At 34.8% G+C, this 20146-nt stretch overlaps 3 protein-coding genes across 4 annotated transcripts in view; all 3 read left to right on the top strand.

Moving 5' to 3' along the window:
- Window positions 1–4544, top strand: part of LOC100181287 (transmembrane protein 198) — an 8407-nt gene extending 3863 nt beyond the window's left edge. The window contains exons 4-8 of the mRNA XM_018815126.2: window positions 115–313; window positions 738–826; window positions 1297–1353; window positions 2158–2420; window positions 3418–4544. Of these exons, the coding sequence (XP_018670671.2) occupies window positions 115–313; window positions 738–826; window positions 1297–1353; window positions 2158–2420; window positions 3418–3921 (1112 nt within the window). The 3' untranslated portion in view covers window positions 3922–4544. The remainder of the gene's footprint in view (window positions 1–114; window positions 314–737; window positions 827–1296; window positions 1354–2157; window positions 2421–3417) is intronic.
- A 2697-nt stretch (window positions 4545–7241) lies between these two features.
- LOC100183004 (cytoglobin-1) lies at window positions 7242–14460 on the top strand. Of its 2 annotated transcripts, XM_004226929.4 has the most exons (6): window positions 7242–7330; window positions 7899–8036; window positions 11888–12063; window positions 12318–12437; window positions 12561–12681; window positions 13662–14460. In XM_004226929.4, exons 3-6 carry the CDS (start codon window positions 11966–11968, stop codon window positions 13791–13793), a joined length of 471 nt encoding a protein of 156 aa, XP_004226977.1. In that variant the 5' UTR covers window positions 7242–7330; window positions 7899–8036; window positions 11888–11965; the 3' UTR covers window positions 13794–14460. The 2 variants fall into 2 exon arrangements, with proteins under 2 accessions (XP_004226977.1, XP_026693702.1); XM_026837901.1 differs by lacking the exons at window positions 7242–7330; window positions 7899–8036 and adding an exon at window positions 11496–11571.
- A 38-nt stretch (window positions 14461–14498) lies between these two features.
- Window positions 14499–16347, top strand: LOC100183005 (neuroglobin-like). Its single transcript, XM_002119084.5, has 3 exons — window positions 14499–14639; window positions 15380–15499; window positions 15804–16347. Exons 1-3 carry the CDS (start codon window positions 14542–14544, stop codon window positions 16063–16065), a joined length of 480 nt encoding a protein of 159 aa, XP_002119120.1. The 5' UTR covers window positions 14499–14541; the 3' UTR covers window positions 16066–16347.
- Window positions 16348–20146: the final 3799 nt, after the last annotated feature.

Raw genomic sequence — 20146 nt, 5'->3', positions numbered from 1 at the left:
CTATGTGGGTCATGAGGATACCGTTTTATAATTCTTTTCTTTAAATCCCCACCCTACTATATATGTAGTTATAACTAGTCTAGTTAGTAGTTTTTATCATCCTATTCTTTGCAGCCATCCTTGCATTACAATCTTTCTACAATCCCTCAACTGCGTGGATTCCGGTGGGAATTCTTTTTGGCACTGGTGTCTTATTTGCGCTGTTGACCCTGAAATTTCAAAAGGGTTGTATTATATTAAGCACTGCTGTTCTTGGGAGTGCTCTCATTACTGTTTGCATTGATTACTTCATTGAACAATTTATTTTATTGCGGTGAGTCAGTTTTTTTCGATAGTTTATGGTATGAAAGTTTTAAATGTATTATATATGAATTCTATTATTTATTCTATATTGTTTTAGTCTTATAACGAGGCACATTGTAGAGTCTATTGTTTATGCTACAGTTTGCTGATTACCCAAGATTTATTGCTGAAGATGTAAAATTGATGAGTCCATATGATTTTAATATAAAAATAGCTTAAATTTTGTACAAACTACATTACTTTTTTTATTAAAAAACAAAGTAACATATTGGTAATAAAAAGCAGTTATGCTAGGAGTTGTCCAACTTACAGCTTCTATTTTGTATCTATTTACAAAAATAGAAGTTTTTATAGGTTTTTGGTTTTAAATAAATCATTTGCACACAAATAAATCATTGTTAAATAAATTATTTTTTTGATGTTTTTAACCCCAGATTCATATGGGAAGCACTAATGGCAGCAGGAAGTATACAAGTTTGCTGGTATACCTGGCTTATCTTGGCTGTGTGGCCTTCATTATCTTGTAAGCAAACATGTTGTGGTGGTTGGTGTCTAAAGTGTTATCAATGTATTCGTATCAAGATAAAAATGTTTTAACTGTTACATATAGTAGGGTGGGGAAAGATGGGACGCCTTATCGTTCTATTTTCTCGTCTTATTTGTCAATAAATGAAGAACATTTATAGACTTATAAAAACTCATCCTCACAACTTCCATAGTATGTCATTATTTGTTTAATGAAACACGATCAGAAGATTAAGACATTATGTGCTTTAGGTGTCCCATCTTACCCCACACTACTATAACATTTTTTTGAGTATTCTAAATGGATTTTATTAGCTTTAAAAAGCGGTTTGGTGGCTAGAAAATAAAAAAGTTAACTGTATAATTATTTTCAACCTAGGTTTTTTTTAATTAAATACTTAAAATTTTTTGCCTAATACGCAATTAATTTTTTTCTATGTTTTAAAAAGTAAACATTTTTTCCATCAGTTGCAGGTGCCTTGCTACAATGGAGAGTAACAGGAAAAGGATATGATCACACTGATGGTGGGCACTGTTTTATAGTTTGTATAAGTGAACTACATCTGTTATTTAAGTTAAGGGCCATAACATAACAAATAAATATCCCTAGCTTCTAATTGCTTTTCCCAGTTGTTAACACTAAATTTAAAAGTGTTGTAAAAAATGTAATGTTAAGTTTATAATCCAAAGCAGTATTTTCTAAATCAAATTTCCCAACAAAAGTTTGCAGGGGGTAATACTAACTGTTTGATTGTCATAATACCAAAATTATTACTTTAATGATTGTGGCTTTTGACAGCATATTTCAAATTATTACATTTAAAACATATAGTAAGGGTAAGGGTGAAGATGGGACAACTTTTCATTTTATTTTCCTGTCCAATTTCATTTGAAACAAAAAACATTTAAAGAATTATTAAACTGTATCCTCACGACTTCCAAAGAACACAATCGGTATATTCGGTTATTATTTCCCGAAGATGTCTCATATTCTCCCACAGTACTGTACTTCTCATTTTCTACCTCACAATTGTTATATAGTGATAGACGATAGTACTGATATCGTAAATTCGTTACATATATTCCCAATTCAATCAATAGTCTTCACTAACATAAAAACTTCATTAACTTAGCAATGTGCAATGGAGGTCACGATTTGCATTTTTGGTCTTTACTGGGATTTTTTCCCAACCACCTTATATTACTATCCGGATATTTGTAACATGTACAAACTCAACTCTGTATAATGAACATTACAAGCATATGACATACACCCATACAAATATTCATTCTGTCCATGTTTTGATAAATCATTCTGTCCATGTATAGTTATCATCATGAATCGACGACGCAAACAAGTTCGTACTCACCTTGTACGTGAACGACCTGCGTCAACCCGAAGAACTTCTGAACCTCGTGCTGCTCGTGCAACTCGACAGTCTCGTGCACCTCGAGAGTCTCATGCTCCTACACAGCGTTCGACAAGGGACCAACGCACATCCCGTCAACCTGAGCCCCGACACCCCCCTATAAGTCACATTGAAGATGAAATTGTGGAAGAAATTCCCCCACCAAGTGGAGATATGCCACCGGTAAGTTATTATTTTCTATTTTTTACATAATGACATATACAACATTTAGGGATGCACATTACAGAATAATTAGGTATTCTAGGATATCCTAGAATACTTTATTTCGAATCTAGAATTCCGAATCTAGAATTTCGAATCTTTTTATATTTATAGGAAAAAATAATTTTACCCACATAAGTCAGTTTATTGACTCTTTCGTACCCGCCTTGTTGGAACGTGAGCTGTAAAATGATCAAAAATTGTACTATTGGGTAGTTTTTGCGTCATGAAACGTATAGCAGGTTATGAAAAGACGTTACGAAACGTTTACTCTTGAAAGTCCCACAAACACAAAAATATTTTTTTTCAAAATTAATAAGTTTCAAAAATTGTTAATATAGTATATGAGATGACGTGTAATTACGTCATTAAACAGAATACCGAATCCCGTAATTAGATTCGAATACAAAAGGATTCGAATCTCACGGATTCGAAATTCTGTAATGTGCATCCCTAACAACATTGTAGTTGTTTGTTTTACACTATGTGTGATTTTTATGCTTAAGCCAGTGGTTTCCAAACTTTTTTTGTTTCAGGTATCTTATAGTAGGTTAGGATTAACCACTTTTCTCTAAGCATACTACCTTAAATAATTTAAACAAATTGTTAAAGTTTATAAAATCCCTTTAAACCTATGTGTTTATGTTAATAAAGTATAAATATTAAAATCTTGGTTATTGGCAGTTTGGTATTGAATCTGCCACCTCGCACACAAGTAAAGGTGGCTGTACACAGTATCCAGAATTCGTCCGTTTTGTCTGTTACTTACTGTTTCACAATCACTGGCTAAAGCAATTAATATTAACCCTTTTATCTGTGGCTTTGTGTAATACCTTTTCAATTGTTAAACTTTTTATATTAACTGTCGTGGCAAAACTTTCTCCTGGTAGGCTTTTATCATACCTTTATTAGGACTTTAAACAATGTTATAGGTTTATAAAATGTTGTTTTTTTTCAGAGTTATTTTGAATGTGTTGAGCTTGGGGTTGGAGAACCAGTGTCATCTCAACATCAAGTTGTACGGACAGAACATGGGTCCTATGTTACCCGGGACCAAAATAGGGGTAGGGGAAACATTAGGGGGGAGCTTATACAGGGGGTTCAAACTGGGGCAGGATACTCTGTAGCGCCGGCGAGTGGCGGGTACGTTGAAAACGCACAGTCACGTCATAATCAAAGACAATCAGGTCGTAGATCCGATCCTGATCACCAAAGAATCGAACAGTTTTCATCTAACGCTAATTCTAGTAGTCAGCCACAAGCTGAAGCACAGCGTTCGCGTCACCGCGGTCGCAAACGCGGCAGTGACATGCAGTCATTAATAGATCAACCGCGCTCGAATCGTGACGCTGTAGCCGAGCACGCTAGGCGAGTGATGGAAGCACAGAGCAGACGTACGCGTCAAACTGCTGGAGACGTCGCTGGAACCCAACCTGGATCTTCAGCGCCCCCTAGGGGATAACACAAAGTGTTGACGCTTATACACACCACCCGTTTCCAAATATTCGGTTGACATGAGAAAACAAATTATTATCCGGTATACAATATTCCAAAATTCTTAACATAACTTGCACATCATATTTCTAGTTTTTTGGTCAAAACTCCTACCAACACAAAAAAAATTATCAAAAACTTTTTAAATAATTTTGCCGTTAACCAAAAAAAGTTACGAATCCTTTACGTTTAACGTTAATTTATAGCCGATTTCAATAGTTTTAGTACAGTTAAGGCTTAATCGTGTGAATATTATTTTGCTGGTCAAATTGTGTATAGTTTAACTGCCAATTTTAAATTTGCAATTTTTAACGTTTCACCAGCCAATAGTATTTCAGTATTTCCAAAGACAGTGCCATTCCATTTGTTTGTGACTCAACATAAGAAATTTATTTTTCGTTTTTCATTATTTTCTATCTTTTTCTTTCCGTGTACAAAGCGATAGCAGTTGTACTACCTGCAGCCGCATGAATGTATTATTGAGCTTATTTCCAATTGCTACTTTTTAAGAATTTTATCAAACATAGCTTATTACGCTTTTCATGATCTCGTTTTGTGATGTATGCCAAGAAATTTACGAAAGTGAACGAATGTTAAACGAACTGATGCTAGATTTTTAACGAAGGGATAATGACTGCGCCGGCCATCACCTGACAGTCTGATACGTTAAACGGCGGTTACCTCCACACAATGCTTGCACGAACCAAGTAGTTACATATGGAATCAACGTATATGTTTAATTCAAATGGATTTTTTGGCGTAAAATGAGAATATTGCGTAACGACGTTTCACAACGAACGTGTCAAAAGTTGTGAGTCACACGTAGCACTACTGTCTGTTTTAAACCTCTTCCAAACAAAACGAAGATGACCCTACTTCTAGTTTTCCGTGGACACCAAACGTTTAAAATCGTGATTTGCCAGTTTACAATCTTTGGTTTAAATCAGCGCCGTGGTTAGATTGTTTGAATCGTAGGGTTGATTTGGGAAACATTCGTATTGAAATGCAGTAATAGATTAGTTATACTGGTTATTGCGGCAAAACAATATGATAGGGCGGAGTAAGCCGGAGCTCTCCAGCACATACTGGCCAATATATCCAAACTTAAAATATATGACGGTCGTTAGGTGGTATCGCGAATTGTAATATAATAGGGTGGAAAGGTGGAAAACCTTTTTATTTTATTTATCGTTCTATATTTTTTGGAAACAAAGAACATTCGAAGATTTAAAACCGTATCCTCACGACTCGTAAACCGTTGTTAATTTTTTAAAACAAGATCAGAATATTTGGATATTACGAGCTAAGGTGTTTACTATTTAACAACAGTAATCGACTTTGCCGCGCAAGTTTGTTGGACCGTGGACATACCCCCGAATAATACTGTAACATTTGAAACGAGTACCTGTAGATAGAGTTTTTTAAAAGTCTCATGTTACTCCGAGTACCGTATTAGTTTTGCTGTACAGAGTACACCTTAGTACCTTAGGTTTACCATTAGTTGGGCTTTATTGCTGCAGTTTGAGGGTAGCGCTTGATCTGTCGGCGCACTAATGGGTTGTCCAAATTATCAGCCATACATATATATAAGAAAAATAAAACAATCCCTACAAAAATAATCACCCACAAAGTAACATATATATAGTAGGGTGGGAGAAGATGGGACACCTTTAGCACATAATATTAATTATTCAGATCGTGTTTTAAACAATTACTAGCGGTCAATGGGAGTCGATAGTTTTATAATTTCTTGAATGTTCATTGTTTACTACTAAACGAGGCGAGAAAATAGAGTTAAAAGGTGTCCCGTCTTCCCCCACCCTACTGTACATGGTAACTCGCAAGCTGGCACGAGGAGTGTCAACACCCGTGGCATAGCGAATGTCGTTTTCCAGCCACGCGAGGGTAAAGTAAATTACAATGATTCATTTGATCTAATAATCTGTAAATATTAAGGGAAAATCATTAATATGATTGCTGCCATAAGATTGTTAGATTCGATCCAGATTGAATATCACGGTACACTGGCCAAGATGTTGAACACTCTAACCGTCTGGTATTAAAACGACAGCGGAAACGCGAGAATAAATAAGTTTCATTTAAAGGTGGCTGTACATAGTATCTGGAATTCGTCCGTTTTGTCTGTTTTGTCCAGATTTCGCTGCCGCATGCGGAACTCGGTAATGGGTTTGCATATGACTTCGCAAGCGAATTCGCACGTCGGATACTGTGTACAGCCACCTTCATCGTTTTTAATTTAATCGTAACGTAATGTAAAATAGAACTGTGGTAAACCTCCAAACCACTTCTTGGTAAACAGTTTAAGAACCCTTGGTTTACCTGCAACAAAATATAATTAATCCGATTTTCATCCAATTTACGACGTAACGAAATACAGAACGCCCGTAACCCGATTTTTGGCCGAAATTAGCTGATAAATCATAAATTATTCATCGAATGTGGTTAAACCAAATACGGTAGTTAAATTCGTATTCAATTTTATGTTTACATTTGTTCATCGCAAGGGTTTGTTTTTAAATTGTTTTGTTTCTACAGCAGACAAAGAGTTAACGAAACTTTGTGTGCGTCATGTCATATAATCTAGCACGCTATGCGACGGTACGTGACCGCAGACATGTGTCTGTTAGATGTTCCAAATTTTTGCGCGTAATTATCTCTTCCAAATATGTACAAACGTACTCTAAATATTTTCAATACTTAAAAAGTGTACTATATCAAAAAAGTGCATTTTACTTTTGTTCCTTGAACTTATACTGTATGTTTTGACAACTTTTAAATCTGATTTTTTAAACGTTTATATATAGTGGGTTGGGGAAGATGGGACACCTTTAGTACATAATATCTAAATATCCTTATCGTGTTTTAAACAATTAACAACAGTCTATGGTAGTCATGAGGATACGGCTTTATAATTATTTGAATGTTCTTTGTTTACTGATAAATAGGACGAGAAAATACAGGTGAAAGGTGTCCCATCTTCCCCCACCCTACTGTAACTTTTATATGTAACTTGTAAATTAAAGCACATTTTTTACAATACCAGCTGTTAACTTAGCATCAGTAGACATAAAACTTTGTTCTTATACAAAAAACTGCCCAACCATGAAAACCGTGGGCTGGGCTCTTCAAAGTAGGCGTATGTCAAGTAAGAGTGTTTGTTTGTGGTTAAGAGGGTCGTTAGCCATCGTGAGACGATAATTGAAGCGTACGTGACCAAAGCATGATTTCACTTTTTCGACCTATATATAAGGGTCCACAAACCACAAAATGAAATTATAGTCAGATTAATCTGCAAAGTATTTCGAATCGCTGACATTTCGACTTGACGCAAAGATTTTTCAATATGGTGGTTGAAAGTGAGTATAAGTTTTTCTGTACATTTTTTAAGATTTAAAGGCGAGGGTTTTCTATATTTTTTTTAACACGAAGCTTTAATTTTTCGATGAAATTTTTTAACCACAAACTGTATTGTTTATCAGGTTTATTGAAATATATAGTGGGGTATAGGAGAAGATGGGACACCTTTAGCACATAATATTGAAGTATCCTGATTGTGTTGTAAACAATTAAAAACGGTCCATGTGAGTCGTAAGGATATAGTTTTCTTTGAAAGTTCTTTGTTTACTACCAAATGGGACGAGAAAATAGAAAAAAAGTTGTTCCATCTTCCCCCACCCTACTATTTGTTAAGGCTTATTCTTACAGGTCGAAATAATTTAATTTAAAAAATCAGGTTACATACGTTCATATTTAAGCGGAATAATGTACAACAGTTTTCCATGGTTATGTTGCATTCGATGCACCATAGGGTGAATTAATTCCGCCGCTTTCAATTTCATTGATCCTGATATAATGTTGGCAAAGTTGGTGCTGTGTGCGCAGCATGCGATGATCAATCAACTTTTCTATCGCCTCTGTTCACAGACGGATTACGTTGCATCGCTGAGAGCTTGCGGAGAATTCGTTTGCACAGTCGCAAAGCGAGCAATTACCCTTGTAAAATACTGAAAGCTGCATTGGCAAAAGAGATATGATTGCTCGAAACTTGGTTAATGGATTGAGGTAATACATGTGTATTTACTATTTATTTTTTAAGTCAAGTTCAAAATTATTTATTCTTTATGCTTCGTAACTTTTATTGGCAATGGAAAAATTAATACTCGGTTAGTATATTACGATAAGTTGTATGTATTAACACTTTGTTTTTATCGAATTTGAAACCATTTATTCCGTAAGCTCCGTAACTTGAAGTAGTGACGACATCTGTGCTATGAATTTTCAGACCTATGATTTAGTCACGTCTTTTCTGCAGTAATGACAGCTTTGACACTTTTAGTTTGCCGTTGTTCCCGCCAACCAGATACTTAACAACGTTGGTTGTAACACTAACGATTAAATACCCTGCCTAGTTGTTTGTGGTTAAGTCGAACGTATGTACATGGTCGCACATTCAAATTTATAAGTATGTCTTGCTACAATACGTCACGCTTTACGCTATTTTGAGTGAATATACTTTATCTTAATATTATAGCTTGTTTTATTGTTTGTGTACACTGCCAATAACATGCACCTCGTACCACCTAAATGACCACCCAGTAGGAATTTAGCACTAGAAAATATACAAATAAAACACTTTTAGACCAACAAAAATATAGAATAATAATGTTACTGAAATTCAAACTCAAGTTTAATAAAATGTTATTTTTAGTTCAAATATCTCCATAATTTTCGTTAATTGGCAAAATGCGCTTGGTTATTTTCTTTCTTCGTTCGTTTATTTGTGTTACCGAGAGAAAGCGTATCGTTAACACTTCGTTATGACGTCACAGGTGTCCATTCTCGGGTACAAACATTTCAAGTATTCGCCAAAGAGAACAAAAGCGAGATAATTTTCTTTGTCCTGTAACTACAATAGGCACCGGAAAGCTATAGCTTGACCAATTTTCTCCATAGTCTAATGAGAAACAAATTATATAGTAGGGTGGGGGAAGATGGGACACCTTTCACACATAATAACCAAATATCCTAATCGTGTTTTAAACAATTAACAACGATCTGTGGGAGCCGTGAAGATAAAGTTTTATAAAAAGTCGTTGAATGTTTGTTTACTACCAAATTGGAGGAGAAAATAGATTGAAAAGGTATCCCATCTTCCCCCACCCTACTATAAAGTTGATAAGCAATAATTGAGTATATTATGGTCTATGCAAACCCAAAGGTTCATTACTGCTGTTTTTTGCGCACTTATCGTTATTTGGTACAACAACCACACAAATACTAGATAATCAAGGCTAGTAGCCAAACTTTACGAAGTGTAAGTCACGTATCGCGCAATAACGCCATGAACGTTTTAATATCATGTCCCGAAATCGTTGTGACATGAAGCACGAAAATAATTGAACTTTAAAAGTTTAAAGAATAACTACCTACTATTACGTCATCGGTTCTTTTTACGTCACGACACGCAAAAACTAGAGTTACTCGGGATTTCGTCATCCTCAGGTCGAATTCCTTAACGCGGCCTTTCTGCCATGTCATCACTACGTCATTAGTCTTTATGACGTCATAATAAGCGCTCGACTTTCTCCGAAAGAGCGCGACGTACCCTGGAAGCACCCATTATACGCAATTGCGAAATACTTCGTCTTTATAAGAGCTACATATGCGATGGTCAACAGTAAAGCAGCCATTGAAGTGTGTTAAACTGGGCTGACTGATGCGATGCTTTTGTTATCATTACTTGTAAATGTATGACTTGTGTCGTGGAAATAATGTTAGGTTAAGCCTTGTGTCAGAATTTCGCAAGAGTTCACTTTGTATTTAAAAATGTGAAGAATACTTTGAAGCAATTGTTAATGCAAATAGTCTAAGCACATACAATCTTTACTAAGAGGTAGTTTTGCATTTTATTTTGCCTTTTTGCGGTTTAAATGCATTTCTGTTTGGAATGTGAGTTTTTATTTTTTTTATGGTTTCGGAAATGCTTTCGCTAATCTAAAGCTTGGGCTCAATAACTATTTGCATTGGCAATCTATATGGAGGTTAGAATTTCAGATTGTTTGGTGTTTCGATTAAACAAATAAAAAACGAAGCAGTTGTGTAAATGGACAACGAGTTTGTTTGTCGAGGCCTATACGAGTTTCATTTTAAATAGCTTTGTAAACAACCATGTACCGATTACTATGAAATGTATATACGCCTGCTTCGTTTGTAGTGGCCAGAGCCACACTCTGTATTTGATATATCAGCAAGAAAAACGTGGGCTAATAACGTCGATAAGCAAAGCTAAATATAGGCCTCAACGTGTGTGTTTGTTTGCCTTTACATAGAAGCGTACAGCAGCAACGTCCTTCCACATAATGCATTGACATTGAAGTACAGTTTATAGCGGTTATAAACATATTATATAGCTTATGAGGATACTTTATACTTAATCAACCAAGTTATTAGAAGAATTACTTTCTCCACACACTAGGTGCAGTAAAGCAGTTGATTGATTTCGTCAGCGTTTTTTTTTGCTTTAAAACTGCCTTTCGGACTTGGCTTGGTGCATCAGACAAGCGTGTTGGGTGTGAGTAAGTAGTAGAGATAACTTACTAGATTCGAATGACGCATGAAGGCTGTTGGTGAAAGCTGGTAAAATAATAATAAAAATCTCTTTAATTTTATTGGAATTTCGTAAAAAAAAAACAGACAGAAGTGCGTTTTGTACAGAATTATATGTGTTAGGCAACGAAGCGTCTTAGAGACATTCTTTTGTTCCGCACACTAAAAAAAACACTTGCCCAGTGACGTGTGGAATTAGGCTAAACTGCAATCGATATAAAACAAACATACGACTTACATAAGGTACATTCAAAGTCTTTTAAGCATTGCAGACCGTATCCAGCCACCGTGAGAAAGTTTATCTGTCAGCTGTTAAAGTTCAAAAAGGAGTAAAGACAGTCTTTAATTTTTGTTGATAAGCTATACCAGTAGCACGGAACTGTCTGGCCCAACCGTGACATACTTATGTAAAGATTAGCAGTTACGTTAACTATTGTAGTTAACATGTTATTTGAGAACAGTTTAATAAAAATATGACTATTTTCAAGTTTTAGCATTCGGATGCTGAAAATGCATTAAGTGTTGGTAACATAGACTGCTGTTTATGGTAAAGTGAATCACATTTCATGTCGAATGTGGCAAATAAGCATGGCCCTTTAAACAAAAAAATCGTGAAGTGTATGAAAACCGTGAAGTGTAATTTATCTTAACGAGGCTGTATTTGGAGAAACTGTTTTAGTTTAAAAACACTCCTTCGGAAATCCTTGCAGTCTCGATTTTAATTAAGCTCGCTTGGTTAGATGTTTAAACCGTAAATTAAGCTTGTGCGATTCTATATTTAAAACTGCTTCGTTATTTTTGATCGATTGCACAAAATAGGTTGTGGTTAAATTGAAACATCGCATAACCGTCTCATTGTATTTTTTAATTTATAAATTTCAAATTAATTGATTTTTAAAAAACATTCGTTTGCAAAAAAAAATCAATGGTTTCAACATTAGGTCATGATGTTAATTGTGGACACGGCCAGAAACAGATATTATACTGTGGAGTAAGTTGGACTTCTTTAGCACATGAAATCCTGATCGATTTTTAAACATTTAACAACGGTCTATGAGAGTCGTGAGGATACGTTTTATATATCTTTGAATGTTCTTTGTTGACTACCAAAGTGGACAATAAAATATAATGAAAAGATGTTCCATCTTCCCCCACCCTACTATATAAATAAAATGTATATATGATTAAACTGCCCGGGAGTACTGTAGTTCTATAATATAAATATTACATCCAACAAGATTTTTAATTAAGTTTAGCATATATAAACAACAGGAAGTACAGAATATTAATAGTTGTTTATCTGGCAGGTAAATTCACGAAAAAAAGTTGCTTAGTTTTATACTGCGTTTGATCTTCGACAAAACTCAGTCATTTTTTGTCACGCCATGCCGTTTACCGATGAAGAATTGAAATTGCTTCGTAACTCGTGGGATGAGGTTAAAAAACTTGGGATGAAAGAAGTCGGCCTTCATATATTTACCGGGTAAACTGTCTTTGTGAAGTTGATGATTTCTATATTCTGGACGTATAGGTCCATTTACAGTTTATACGGATTCGATTTGTTGTCTGAAAATTAATAATTCTGCAACTGTTGCCATGGTTATACCAAAGGCTCGACAAATGGTAAATTAATTGTTGTATTTTTTTCTTATGAAATCTGTCACAACCTTTTCCAATTAACCCGTCCCTGGAACCAATTAGATTTTTATAATATATATAATATGCACGTTTATCTAGATTGCTGAATGCAGCACCAAGCTTAAGAACTTTGTTTTACACAATTGATTTACCCGATGAAGAGGAATTGACCATTGATGTAATGAGAGAGAATAAAAAAGTTGTCGCCCACGCTACAAGGTGCGTAAAACTTTGAAAGTGCAAGTCCTTTTTTTCTGAATTGATTAATGCAAAATATAGATTTGATAATTAGCATGTTAACAAGCAGCGTGTCGTCTAATTTTCTATTTTTTCATTCATTAGGATTGCGAATGCGATTTCAAAATTTATCAAATTTCTGGATCAACCAGAGGAGCTTGAAAAGCTGTTGACTTCACTTGGAGAAAGCCATGCTCGTAGACAAGTCGACCCAGAGAGTTTTGAGGTAGGCTATAACGAATAATGCTATATACAAAAAAATATAGATTTTTTTCATTGAAAGACAGGCACGGGCGTCTTCTTATCTACACACGACAGCTCGCTTGCGCGTCGATTGATGTTATTTTACAAGGTCCGTTTTAGTTTCCTATAATAATGCTAAATCATTTGAAATTTGTACAGCAAACGTTCATAAATTTTAACATGGGTGGTTCAAATTCAATTATTCATTTATAAAACAACATTAGTGTAAACGATTTTCTACCCCGTCATGCGCTCGGATATTTCAAATATGCTGTTGGTGAGGTGTAATTACTATATATGTTTGGGGTTGTTGAAAGTTTATTTATTTTCCTGCCCTTCTAACCGCTTTTTATTTGCCCTGTATCACCCTACACTTGTGTAACTTAATGAAAGTTTACTTAGTTTCATTAACTTGTCAACATCATTCAAGTATTTCGGGTTGAGTGATTTTCAATGAAAAGTAACACCTTAGCAGTCTTGCCTTTATTTGAACTGTGTTCACGCGTGTCTAACTGCACGCATTCTATGTGAAAAAATCCATAGATGTGGCTGCGACGTTGGTCTTTACTATTGTGTGGTATCTATTGGATGTGGCTATACAGACGTCATATTGAAATAGGAAGCGTATTTTAACGCTCAGTTTTAATATGGAGAATTCAGAATACACGTAAACAACGTTTAAAATACTAAATTTTTACACCTTTTTCTAACTACCAGCATTATACACTGTTTATAGGTTTATCGAAGATATTGGTTTCGTATTTATAAGCTATACCTACTGTTTGCAGGAACATAAATAGCTGTAGTCACGTTTAGCAAAATTCAAAGTAAAAAACTACTAATAAATATACATAAAACAAAAAATGGCACCATTAAATAAAACAAAAAATGGCACAACAATTAAGTTAAATATATCGTTGACATTTCTAAGCTTTCGTATACATACGCTTTTTTTTCTCACAGTACGTTGCACCAGTGATACTCTCAGTGATTGGGGGGCATCTGAAGTTACCTTCTAACTCACCCACACTACAAGCTTGGGTGAAAGCTTACGGAGTTTTGCGTAATGGAATCGTATCTGCGATGGAGGCTTAGAAAGAACATTCCTACCCAACTCAACCTCATAACAGAGTTTGCACTTTGTTAAACTTTGTTTTCGTAGTTTTAAATGTGTAGCGCAACACACATGGAAGTTAAAACATAGCACTGTGGGGTAAGATGGGACACCTCTATAGTACATATTATCCAAATATCCTGAACATGTTTTAAATAATTAACAGCGGTCTATGAAATTCGGGAAAAACGGTTTTTATAATTATTTAAGCGTTCTTTGTTTACTACCATATGGGACGGGAAAATACAACGAAAAGGTGTCCCATCATGCCCCACCCTACTATATGTGTTTATTGCGGTGTTATTTACTCATGCGTTACATTTTTTAAACAATCTTTTTTTCTGCGCCTAACTCATCAGACCTACACCGTTTATCAAGCACATTTATAACAAATTGTAACTTGTTATTTACACAATTGTCGTTTAACTTCTTAAGATTTTTCAGCCTTTGTATATATCGTACTAACACGCCGTTCTAATGCTCATATAAAACAAAATTGGGTACTGCTTACATGAAATTTGTTTTTGTGCCTTATACTATTCAGCAGGCTACGATTTTATTATCTTTATAATTTAGTTAAAGTTGAATACACAACGTTTCTCTCTCAAATATTAATCGTTTTTCTCAAGACTTTAGTTTTTTGACTAACGCATTGTAACCTACTATTCGTGTTTTTTTTATCTTCTAGATCTTATTACATAGGGTAGGGTTAAATAGAAATCTTATAAAATGGGATTAACTACAGAAGAGATTGAACTTCTCCGTTCTTCTTGGAACGAAATGAAGACGATTGGAATGAAGGAGCTTGGGTTACTTATTTTCCACAGGTTAGTTTTTTTTATAAATCAATGAATAAACAAAATGTCTCTGTCCTCACGTGACCGGAAACGACAGTCGTTGTAACACAGATGTTTGATAAATTATGGTCAATATTACACAGTATACTCTATTAAAAGCCGATAAAAAACATTATATGGTATTTATTTAGAACATATATAGTAGGGTGGGGTAAGACGGGACACCTTTTCATTTGGTAGTAAACAAAAAAACATTCAAAGAATTATAAATCGTCTTCTCTGTGCTAAAGGTGTCCCATCTTCTCCCACCCTACTAAATATAGCGACGGCTTACCCGCCTTACATCCGGAATTTCATGTCCCCTGGGTTATAAACCATCATCGCTATAGACCCCCGCCGTTAATTTTACGTCTTTTTTAAAACATACTTAAGATAAAAGATTGAATAACTGTTTTTCATTTATTCGAGGATTCGTTGAATTATATCGTGTGTGTATTTTACAGCATACGTGCAGCTCGGTTTATTACACCGACCAGAGTAATAATGAAGTTTAATTTGCACGGTGTAATCATGAGAATGTTCATACAGACTTGTGTAGAATTGTAGATATATACACAAAGAAATGAAAATCAATATTGTATTTTTCCCCAACGCCCGAATTCTCTATTGTTTTAGTATATCCTTTGTGCAGTATACAAGGAATTCATTATTTATTCTATTATAATACTGTACGTGCTTTTGGTTAAAATATAATATTCCACACGTCACAGATTGTTCAGTGATGTGCCAAGAATAAGGAAAATGTTCTATAACCTTGAACTGCCTGATGACGAAACATTGACGCTGGAGGCGATGCGGAGCAACCAGAAAATGTCTCGGCATGCGACCAGGTTATTTACTGAAGATTTAGGTTGCGTGTACAATTTTTTCCTATAATTCAACGCTAACATTTCCAAGCCTCCATTATCAACCGGCCGTATATATGGATTGGTGGCTGTTGAGATTAGGGGATATATGGTGTAATGATATGGATTATACTTAGATGGTATTGCTTTGAAGCTGTAGGAAAATAGGACTTACAATTTCGAAATTCTGCAGAATTGTATATACTTTTATACCATATTATGGTAATACAGATTTTTGCTTGAGTATAGCATTTTATTTAATATATACATGTTTTTGAATTCGTTTTAGGATTGCCACTTCCATTTCCACGTATCTTAAACTTGTGGATCAACCAGAAGAACTGAAAACTTTTCTCAACGGTTTAGGAGAACTACACGCTGGTCATAATGTGGAGCCAGAAGACTTTGAGTATCTTGCGCCCGTCATGCTAGCTGTTATAGGGGGGCAACTGAACTTGAACAGCAACTCAGCAATTTTACAGGCGTGGGTTAAAGCATATGGGGTGTTAAGGAATGGTATTGTTAGGGGTATGTACGCATACAAAGGGTAAACATTTCCAACCAATCCGTCAGTTTTACCGTTAAGTTATTACCTTTCGTTTAGAGACAGCTTTATTGATTTCGAATTTTAAGTATACGTTTAGAACCTTTACTATAAGTATGCACTTCAGGTTAGTTTTTACTGGTTTATAAAATAGCGCAGTCGCACATGGCACAGCACCGCAACGTCGATTATTAAAATCCTTTTTTTTTATAATAATCGACTTTCGTATAACGCTTGCACATTCGCATTGAAAATTATACTAATGTATTAAAAAAATAAATACTCAAAATTGTAAAATATGGTTATTTTTGTATGTCTAGATTCCAGAGCTAAGTATTCGCCTCCCCCCCCCCCCCCTCTGGATAAAAATATACTCATTACTAGCAGTTTTTGACAAATAGGAGGATACATCCTTTATGTTTACTTGTAATTTGCCAGTAATTAAAGAAATTGAGTAGAGTAATTAAAAAAACTTTGAAAGCACGACTTTACAATGCTTCAGGTAATGCGAAACTATCAACAACAGGCACAAAAAGTCACAATTATAGCAGGATGTGGAAAGACGGGACACGATTTCATTCTATTTTCTTGCCCCATTTGGAAGTAAAGCAAGCAAACGCAATGAATTTTAAAACCGTATTCTCACCACTTCAATAGACCGTTGTTAATTGTTTAAACACGTTTCGGATATTTGGAAATTATGTGCTTTATGTGTCCTATCTTTCCCCATCCTCTACTTTACATACCAGGGTTGCAAACTGTTCGCACAGAAGTTTTTAAAAGAAGTTGTTGTTAACTGTTTAAATAAAAAATACGTTTTAATCCAAACACAGTTTGGAAAATCGTTATCGTTGTTTTTTTTTGTGTTGGTTAGTCTGGTTACAGCAAATTAAGAAATATTATAATTAGTAACAGTGGTTAGGTTAATTTAAATTAAACGGGTCCTGGGTTTAACAAATAGAAAATTATTACAGAAACCAAAGAAAAAAAGTAAACGTTTGCACTAGACCTGCTGTGTTTTAGATTCAAAAACAGCGTGTGGTAAAACTTTAAAGGCTGTGGTTAAAACATCACAGGAAACTAGTTATAAACTTTTTAGTTTACTTGATACAATTCCTAGCGTATGGGGGTAATACAATTTATAGCACTTTAACCCAATAGTATACGTAACTTTATGCGTGCCTTGCGTGCTGTAAACTGTTAGCAAAAAGGAAAAAAGGAAAAATCCACAACTTAATAAAGCTAAATTTGATACGTGCATGTTAATTCGTAAGTGGTTACGACGTGTATGATATAAAATCGTAGTATACCGACTGTGGGTTTTCCGGCAAACCAGAATAAATAAGTTATACCATTTACCCACTACTGACTTCTAGCGGTTCTATTTATTTTTATTTTATAACGCTAGAATTGCTGCAGGTTTATTGCTGCATACTTTTATTAAGAACCATGTCAATTTTCGAAAAACGGTATTCAAAGATTATGTCGTTAATTAAAAACACTTCGGAAAAAACATATAAACCTTTTGATATATCGCAACCATTGTCATCAGCGTCCGTTTCCTATGCAAGACACTTTAACGGTCACTGCCACAACCCAGTGGCCAGTAAAAGGTTTTTAAAATTGTCAGCTATACAAAAACAAAGCAAAAACTCAATCACGAACAAAGTTACATATAGTAGGGTGGGGGAAGATGGGATACCTTTAGCACGTGATATATAAATATCCTGATCGTGTTTTAATCAACTAACAACGGTCTATGGAAGTTTTTTCATTCTTTAAAGTATCTTTGTTTACTACCAACTGCTTGCGACAAGAAAATAGAATGCAGAGATGTCCCATCTTCACCCACACTACTATATGTCATGACTCGTTTGGAGGGAGAAGGTGTATGAAACAGAACAGCATCCGGGGAATAACGACGGTAGTTTTCCGCCGATAAATAAGTTACAATCATTTTATAAATTTCAAATTCTAACACTAGGAGCGCTGTAGATCAATTTTATAAATTCTGTTTAATAAATGAATAAATGGTGAAATGGAAAGTATCCAAGCCACTGAATACCAAATAGCCAAAATAAGTGGTCTTACTTCCACACATTTTATGAAATGGGGTGCAGCCGTTTGTTAATGTTGTTACTGCAACCGTACTGTTGTTCGCGTAATTTTTATTGCAATAAAAAAAAAAAAATGTGGTGTTGAGTATTCTGGTCTCCGAATGGAGGCGTGGGAGAAAAAAAAATGAATAAATGGGGAGGCAGCGACAGTTGTATAACGCTTTTTTTTGTTTTTTACACCTCATTTCCAGTTACAAGTTATACCATATATAGGAACTTTGTAGTTAATTATTTTTAAGAGATTTAAATGTTTTAAAGTATTGCTTTTAATTTAGGCCGTAGAGAACCATGTGATTTGGCCGCGTGGCAAAGCATCATGGTTGTTTTATTCTCATGATCCAACAAACAGTATTTTTATGGTTCAAGGAAATGCGCGGCAAATACGTCTTATAAAATTAGTTATGTTTTGAGTTTTTAGGCAGTATGTAGTAGGATAGGAGAAGTGAAACACTTCGTCAGACTTTTTTTTAATTTTGCACTTGGTAATATTGTACAATATGTGCTTAAGTGTCCCATCTTTCCCCACTGTTATTTCACAAAAATGATTACAGTTGTATTATGTTGAATAAAACTATAAAACATTCAAAAATGATTAATTTATGTAATACTTTTTGTTTGATTTCAATTTTCGTTACTGCAATATGCAAAATAAATTGGCGAAACGGATTTGTTGATATTACTTTATATGTAGATCGTGTGTTTCATGCACGCAAAACGTGCAGCAATACCAAAACACGCATGTCATGCAATTATTCATAACCAGTAACTGAATAAATACGTTTGTTATCCGCCATTGGACATCAGACAACGTTAAAAAGGTTGGTTGTACGGACAAAGATTTTGTCTCAGTTTTTTTTCATAAACTGGAAAAGCACCGGTTTAGTTTAGAACTGGCGTTGTAACTCAATGTATGTTGCCTGCGGCTGAATTGCTTTTACGTTGTACTATATTATTGTGACATAGTAACAGTCGAGACAATTGAATGAAATGCGATATTCCAAAATACAGAAATCAAATTTGACAACCAGTTAATCTGAAACCGGAGCTATCTTGGCCAAAACCGCCTTGAAGAGAGTTTATAGTCTTACATCCTGGTTCAGTACAAGCAAGGTACAGGTAAAATCAGTCGAGCGTTCCATGCTTTTGTTGTCGGTGTGCCTCAAATAAAGGCGAGGCCACAAACTGTTTTATGTCAGGTATATAAGGTGTCGACATACCCTAGGTTTAGGCAACGGTTGAGTAAATACTTTGTGTTTTGTACCATACGTATTAACAGGATACTACATACGTTTTTGTAGCCCTATTTAGTACAGTTACAAAAAGAAAGCTGAATGGAGAAACACGTTAGCTCAGTTACAAAACCGGATATAAAATATCGTGTGAATAATGAACATAGTCATATAACTATTCAGTTGATTATTTTTTATATTAATGGATATTCAGATGGTTTGTTTATTTTTTTAATAATAAGTATTCAAAGTGAAACAGGTTTGTACTTTGTGTATGTTAAAGTACTTCACTATCCTGTTTATAAAATTCTGATGTATAACATAGTGGAATAAATACGTAAATATATTTCACAACCTCTTAATTTTCTAGCCCGAGATACCTTGTACTTGACGGCTGCTGAATTATATATGCAAACGCTGGCGTAAAAAGACAGCAGTCTGGTATATGAATGCCTGCTGTACATAGTTTAGGAATAAACACCCAGGTATATTTAGCACAGAGTTGGATAAGAGTATAGGACACTGCAGACCAAAGTCAGGAGTTCAATACGTTATACGTGGTTAAATTAACAGTTAAATATCCTGTAAAGTGTAAACTATTTCGTTCCTAATAGAAAATGTTATAAACGTGTGAAAATAACCAGGCATGGCGTATTATTATACGTCATAACAGCTCAACACGTATCCACATTGTGAAATGAATTCTTATGAGTAGAACGGAACCAATGACGTAACATTTGCT

This window comes from Ciona intestinalis, unplaced genomic scaffold (genome assembly GCF_000224145.3).
Source record: "Ciona intestinalis unplaced genomic scaffold, KH HT000034.2, whole genome shotgun sequence".
In the NCBI taxonomy this organism is placed as follows: domain Eukaryota; kingdom Metazoa; phylum Chordata; class Ascidiacea; order Phlebobranchia; family Cionidae; genus Ciona; species Ciona intestinalis.
The sequence above is the reverse complement of the archived record's forward strand: the minus strand, read 5'-3'. Positions and strand labels throughout refer to the sequence as shown.

Excerpts from the sequence above, each read along its gene's own strand:
- LOC100183004 (XM_004226929.4), top strand. The coding sequence starts at position 11,966 with ATGCCGTTTACCGATGAAGAATTGAAATTGCTTCGTAACTCGTGGGAT. Across the intron at positions 12,064-12,317 it reads GGCCTTCATATATTTACCGG|ATTGCTGAATGCAGCACCAA; the intron begins GTAAACTGTCTT and ends ACGTTTATCTAG. Across the intron at positions 12,438-12,560 it reads GTTGTCGCCCACGCTACAAG|GATTGCGAATGCGATTTCAA; the intron begins GTGCGTAAAACT and ends TTCATTCATTAG.
- LOC100183005 (XM_002119084.5), top strand. The coding sequence starts at position 14,542 with ATGGGATTAACTACAGAAGAGATTGAACTTCTCCGTTCTTCTTGGAAC. Across the intron at positions 14,640-15,379 it reads GGGTTACTTATTTTCCACAG|ATTGTTCAGTGATGTGCCAA; the intron begins GTTAGTTTTTTT and ends CACACGTCACAG. Across the intron at positions 15,500-15,803 it reads ATGTCTCGGCATGCGACCAG|GATTGCCACTTCCATTTCCA; the intron begins GTTATTTACTGA and ends AATTCGTTTTAG.